Source organism: Nuphar pumila, chromosome 13, assembly GCF_984573655.1.
Source record: "Nuphar pumila chromosome 13, dmNupPumi1.hap1.1, whole genome shotgun sequence".
Lineage (NCBI taxonomy): Eukaryota > Viridiplantae > Streptophyta > Magnoliopsida > Nymphaeales > Nymphaeaceae > Nuphar > Nuphar pumila.
The window spans coordinates 85367200-85374205 of record NC_143261.1 but is presented as its reverse complement, the minus strand read 5'-3'; the positions used below and the strand labels follow the sequence as shown (position 1 = coordinate 85374205).

The window sequence follows — 7006 nt, the reverse complement described above, 5'->3', positions numbered from 1 at the left end:
TTTATGCCGATACGATGCGTATCGGCTCATACGCACCGATACTGATAACATTGGGTAGCGTAGTTGGAACGGGCCTCGATTGTTAGACGGGAAGTCGGGGTTCGATTCCTGCGGGCGTTATTCTGTTGCGAAAACCGAAGTCGGTGGCTCTATGGGGTAAGGGGTGCGCCCGGGTTTACACCCCTCTGGGGTGGTTTTTTCTGTAAATTACTCAAAAAAATCACAATCACACACAACACTCTTCTTCTGCTTCGTCGGCGCTGGTTCTTCCAACGCCACCCACCCACCCACCCTCTCTCCCTCTGCAAATTCCCCCACCCAAACAACGGAACCCTAATTGTTCATTCTTCCCTTCATCTGAAACTCGATGGCTTCTTTGGGAATTCCTTCGTCTCCCAATTCTTATCAACTCCGACGCCGCACTCTCTCGCGTTCTTCCCCGGATTCCGTCCGACGGAACTCATTAATTTTCCGGCAAAGTGTTCGTCCGTTGTGTTGGAGGATCCATGCGAGTTCCGTCTCCGGAAGAGGAGACGGCGACGTTGACGTGAGCCCCGACGGTCGGTCGTGGATGGAGCCAGAGAAGGGCTCCGCGGAGTCGTTCTCCGGCTGGTTCTCGTCGGACTCGGGATCGGAACGGCGGCGCCGATTCGGAGGTAGGAGTGATTAGTTGTGGACGTGCTTGACATTTGGTATTCGTGAATCGTGATTTCGAGTAGTTACTCGGTTTGTGCTTCAATTTGGTTTTTGTGGGTTATGTGTGTGTTTTGGTCGAGTCTACTTCTTTGGTTCATTTTTCTCGTCAGAATTTGGTGTTGGCTCTCTGTAATTATGGTTTGGCTTTAGGGTTTTCCTTGTGTTTGATTCACTTTTTGGGGTCTCGGATATCTTGATTTTGTTGTTTTCTTGGCATCTTTAGATTGGTTATGTGATGCGGCTGCGGTTGCGGCTGCCCAATTGGTTCTTCTTGCTCGGTGCTGGTTGCTTTTGTATGTGTTCACACTTTGCGCATTTGCAAATGTGTTTGTGAGTCTTCGCTGTGATGGATACTTTGAAATCTTCTATGTTTCGTGCTGCATTTGCTTGAATATGTAGGATGGCTCATGTTGGCATCTCAAATCTTGGCTTCCTGGGGTTTGGTGAGGCAGTTCGCAGATGTTTGTAGTGTTGTTAACCAGTGGTGATGTGTTAAGACCACCTTGCGGCTTACTCTTTTGTTTGTTCTCTTCACTGTTTCATTGCTGATCTTTCTTACTTTCATACGTAAGAAGAATGAAGAGAGAGAAAAATGGGAGACATTCTTTGACTCACTGAGCTAAGTGGTGAAATTAGGACGTGTTTAGGAAAGATGTGATGCTTGAGTTTCTGCACTGTCTTGAAGATCGGGATTGCACAAAAGTGGCTTTTAAGTTTTTTTGGTTATAGTTCTATATGATTTTTTGAAACATAATAACAAAAAAGAAGAATCTGTGCTAAATCTAGCTTATATACTTCTTGAAAGCTTAATAAGGCTGCATGGAACCTCATTCCTCTGCGTGGTTTTAGGAATTCTGCAAACAATGGTTGAGCTTGTTTCTCAATAGGTCTCCTCAGACGATTCCATGTTTATGTGCAATCCCCTTTTCATTGATGATGTTGTTCTTATCTTCGTTTATGATTTTTCTTTTGTGAGAAGTTATTTTTAATAAACATTGTAAAATCTTAGTCAAACAATAATGTCTTGGAGAAGTGCGGTATGCTGTTAAATTGAAGCAAGAAGTCACCATAAGTAATCTCTATCAGTTGTCATGATCATAGCTGGGATTGGTTAGTTAGAAGTTTCTCTACTTTGCTCTGTGATGTGCAACCAACAGCCTGGCATCACAAGAGTACTGGGATTTCTTTAAGTTCAAATGGTCTCTACCCTAGCATACTGGAATATTTTGGTTATTATGTACAACATATTTGTGGAGCCAAGCTAACAGATGGCATATGAAGAATTCAATACTGATGGTATATTCTGCTTGTGAAAAAACACTGGTGGATGAAACATGGTTAAGAGACTTGTCACATCTCACAGTTATGGCACTGGACAGTTGCACTTGTTTGGTACATCCAGTTGAGCTCATGCTGTGGGACTGCTTGTGATATCCAACAATAGTGTTTTTCCAAATTATTTGTTTAATTTGCATCCCCTCTGTAACATTTTGTTTTTCTTATGTGTCTTCCGGGGTTTGTCTGTTTGGTGATCTCAAAGATTAAAACAGATGTTATTTGTGATAAGTTCTTTTACTTTTTTTTTTCCTTTTTTTTATAGCTAATCCTTCTGGGAAGGGCATCGATCATTAATATAATATGGAGTTACCAAACTTGAAAATAATTAGGAGTTGCAATTCAATCATAACCAATGGTAGAATGATTCCAATATGGTGTTTTGTCATCTTTATGGATCATTGTACCCGTGATCGGTGATTCCTCGGCTAAACATCGATGAATCGCAATATGTTAGCAGGCTGAGTTGGTGACCCTGATTTGCAAGGAAAATCGAGACATGACCAACTCATCAATAGACCTAGGTGATAAATGGCAATGTATTGCCATTCAATTGGGAAGTGGTTTTTTGCGTCGAGAGAGAGAGAGAGAGAGAGAGAGAGAGAGAGAGAGAGAGAGAGAGAGAGAGAGAGAGAGAGAGAGAGAGAGAGCTTAATTTAACCTTTCCAATACCAACTACAGGATCAAAAGGTTACTATTTGTTGATAAAAAAAAGGGTTAGTATTTTATTATATAATTACAAATCAAAATTTTGAAAATGACAATGTGAAGATAAATCTGAAACTAAAATGAATATGAATATAAAACTAAATAGTATTTTATGTATGTTTAAAAATATTAATATAATAAATTTAATCAGTATAAATTTAAAATCAATAGCATTTATGTACATTAAAAACTATTAATCTTGTATGTCTGATAGTAAAGTTAAAACTAATCATTTTTGAGAGTTAAGTAGATTATATATTATTTGCTTTCAATTTCATTAATTTCAGTATTTTGTTGTCACAGATTCTACATATTGGTTTTATTCTTTTTAATTGGCATTTATTTATAAGTAGTGTAGTTTTGACATGATGGTATTATATAATTAAAATATTAACATGCCACCAATTTTAAGAGTATAATTAGATCATTTTTATTATTTATATTTTTAAAATTAGCTATTTATGGATTGTAATGTAATATTCACAATGTTGCTGATCAATCATGTTTTGTGAGTTGACGAGAAGTTTGCATGCCGTGTTTGACCGTTTTTTCTCCCGATTAATCACGATTTGCCGAGGAAGGCAAACTCCAAGTAATGGCCAAGGAGGAGTTTAGCTACTATGTTTTGGTCTAACTTCGGTTAACTTTCTGGTCAGGCTCTTCTCATCTTGGTAAGAGCTTCCAAAACTGACTTCATTAAAGTCCATGAGCTGTTCTCCAAATTATCTTAGGTCATAATTCCAGGCTAACATTCTGTCATAAGTTATTTTGTGCGTTGGCTAAATATTGAATCCACCTTAAGCAATACACAGCTTCGTTTACACAATAAGATTCAAATATCCTACCAATATTCTTTGTGTTGCATGGAGAAGCAAATTGGGCAAAAACAGTGGCTTATTACGAACTGACCCGTCTTGTAATGATTGCTTTTTTCTTCACTTGCTTTTGCAAATGGTCATTCCATTTACCTGCTTGTGATAGAATATTAACTTTTAAAAGCAAGTAATTGTGCTTTTTATGCACTCTATTGTAACTCTATTAAAACTCAGATCAACTCTCATATGGTCGTGGCCAGAATCATCATGTGAATGAGTTTATTTTTTAAAAATACGGATACTTTTCAAATCACCCAAACTTTTTGGTCACCAAAGTTTTCTTAGTTTTTGAATACCCCCAAACTCTTGTCTTGTTTAAGCAAACAACCATGAGTTAACTGTAATCAAATAACATGAGAGAGTACAAAAAATACAAGAGGGCAACAAGCCAATAACACACGCCACCAAGGGCAATACAAAAAGCCACCAAGGCCAATAACAAATGCATTAAGGCAAAGAGAGAATGAGAACAAGAGAACAACACATAAAAAATATAGATATTTATTGATGAATAATACTCACTAAAGGCATACAAGATAATGGTAGAGGCCATATATATATATATATATATATATAAGATAGGGAATAAGAGAGAGACAAGTTAGCCATTAGGAGTGCCTAATGGCTAGTCAAACTAGCCGTTAGGCACTCCTAACCCAACAGCTAGTAGATAAAAAAATAAATAATAAATAAAAATTACATTTGGAAATAATTACATATATATATATATGTATATGTATAATAAGAAAATTACATATTTTAACATTAACCCCCTTTAATGTTTTTGTTGAAATGACAATTTACCCTTATAAAAAGTAACTAAAGACGATTTTTGTTTCGACCTTTTCACTCGTTCTTGTCCCAACAACTTCCTCTCAATCAATAAAACTGGTTGATAATAGACATTTGGTATGTTTTTGAGGTCGAAAATAAATTTATAGTGAGCATGGGGGGAAATTATAAATGCACTTTTATAGAGGTGACATGATAATTTTGACTTCAAAATCAACAATAATCCAAAATTAAATCAAGGGTGGTCTTGATGAGGGTTTCTGCTTAAAAGTGGCAAACATTTGGGGGTGTTCAAAATATGAGAAAACTTCAGTAGATATAGTAACTAGGACCAAGCGTTTGGTGGACATTGAAAATTGTCCAGTAATAACAAAAAACTGCTGTATCATGACAAAGTCGTCCAATTGGTTCATGTTGATCTGATTTGAATCAAACCATGAGAAATCAGTTGAATAGGATTGGATGTATCTGAGTCAGGTTGTTGTAATTTCACAAATTATGTTGAATTATCATGTTTCATCAAATCTAACATCATTAGACTGGTGCAGACCTTTTCTGTTATAGGCCCTACACCCTTTCTCGCTAGAAATTAAATTATTCCTTTGATGATCAGCTTTGACTGATTATTGATTTAGCTAGATTAGACATGATATTTGAAGCTTTTTGATCTATTTGTTTGGAATTCATAAAGTTGGATATATCAAATTGCAGATTTGTAGTGGTCTAATGACACTTGTTTAGTAGCTTAATCTCAGGGATTGTGACAGCTGGTGCTGCTGGTGTTATACTTGCTGCTGGGGTTGCTTTTGCATCATTGTCTTTAGGCAAGAGGAGTACTGATGGTAAGTAAGATAACTTAGTTTTATCAGGCAGTATGTCTTATTCTTATGGTTATTTAACATATTTTCTGTATGGAATTAGTTTAATAATCTTAAGCTGCCTAGCTATAACTTTGAATTTATTTACGAAATCCTTCTAAAGGTAGTTTTGAGTCTTTTGACAATAATTTTGCTTCTAGGTTATTTGTTAGTTTTCCATAGTTACACACTATAGCATGTATTTCTTTCTGATCCTGTTGCCTTCTCCAGGTGTTAAAGAGCAGATGAAACCCTTGACTTTGCAGCAAGAAGCAATATTAGCATCTGAAAACAGCGATGAAGTTGATCAGATGGGAAATGAGTGCAAGTCTGTGTTATCAGATGAGAACAATGGGCTTACAGACAAAACCTTGTCTGGTTTAGAATGTAGTACAGGTACAACCAAGGACTCTTTTCCATCTGAAGAATATAGTGAAGCTTCTTCTGAAAGCAGACCTGATGAGGTGACCTCAACACAAACTGTTGAACCTGATGAGTCAAAATCTAATGTGGTTGAATCCAACAATCTTGCCGTTATTAGTGATGAAGTGGGAAAACAAATTCAACTGCACTCTGATGTTAATGAATTTTCTGTATTACCTGATTCAAATCTGGGAACATCTGATATGTCTGCTGCAGTTACTGATGATTGTCCTGATATGACTAGCTTAAAAACAATTACCAAACATGAATCCTCTGACATGGTAGACATGGACACAAGCAAAGAAAATATAGGCACTGATCATCCAGCTAGTTTTTCTATACCTGATATTGATCTAGTTAGCTCTCAGGAAGAAATTGTTGTCTCAGTGAAAATTGAACATTCCAATCTCCATACCAATGTGCCTTGTGTTTCTGGTAATGAAATTTTCCAAAACCCACTGACTTCTGAATTCTCATTACCTCTTGAATCAAGTGGTCATCAAGATTCCTCTTTGGAGTCTGATTTTGTTATGTCAACATCCACCTCAAGAGAGCAAACTTTTGACCTGGATGAATCAACGTCACAGTTTCCTGTTGATGATATTAATGCATCTCTCAATGGGAGCACTTTAGATGGGAACGAGTCAGTGGAGACAGTTGATACTTTAGAATCTTCTTTACATGGAAATGAACTGTACGCTAATGGTGTTTCTGAAACTGATAGAAGCAGCTCTTTCACTGTGTCACCAAGTCCTGAAAATACCTTTTCCTACGCTGGAATACCTGCTCCATCTTTAGTTTCAGCTCTACAGGTGACTCCTGGGAAAGTAGTGGTTCCTCCAGTCATTGACCAGGTTCAGGTGCAGGCTTTGGCAGCATTGCAAGTTTTGAAGGTATCCTATCATGTTACTTATGAATGGTAATAACTGAAGTAATTGCTGCTACAGTTCTACTAGAAACTGCTTATTTTTCTTGCTTTCATTTCCAGTCTATCCTTTGCATATATCAGTTTGTGAATTTTCTGGCTGCTACTTTAACATAAGCGAGATGGCTATCATCGCGGAGTTCTCCATTAATAACACTATATGGGGGTATAGTATGGGAATGGAGATGGAGTATCCTTGTGACATAGAGTGACTAATCTTTATTATCACAATTCTTTTACAAATTCCCATTTGAAAGGGGAGACCATATCTCTTGGAACTGCATAAGCTTATGTTGAACAGTTGTGTGTAAAGGTGGTCTCTGTGTGGTTGTTCTTGTTGAATAATTACCTGCTGGGGAAAGCCTTCTCACTGAACTACAGTGAAGAAACAATGT

The 7006-nt window shown here is 37.1% G+C and overlaps 1 protein-coding gene across 3 annotated transcripts in view; it reads left to right on the top strand.

Annotated features, from left to right (window-relative positions):
• The first annotated feature begins 228 nt into the window (after window positions 1–228).
• Window positions 229–7006, top strand: part of LOC149818965 (uncharacterized) — a 39946-nt gene continuing 33168 nt past the window's right edge. The window contains exons 1-3 of one of the 3 annotated variants that reach the window (XM_089985210.1): window positions 229–656; window positions 5162–5248; window positions 5495–6579. In XM_089985210.1, the coding sequence (XP_089841336.1) occupies window positions 368–656; window positions 5162–5248; window positions 5495–6579 (1461 nt within the window). In that variant the 5' untranslated portion in view covers window positions 229–367. The remainder of the gene's footprint in view (window positions 657–5161; window positions 5249–5494; window positions 6580–7006) is intronic. The other 2 variants (XM_089985211.1, XM_089985212.1) reach the window with 2 other exon arrangements.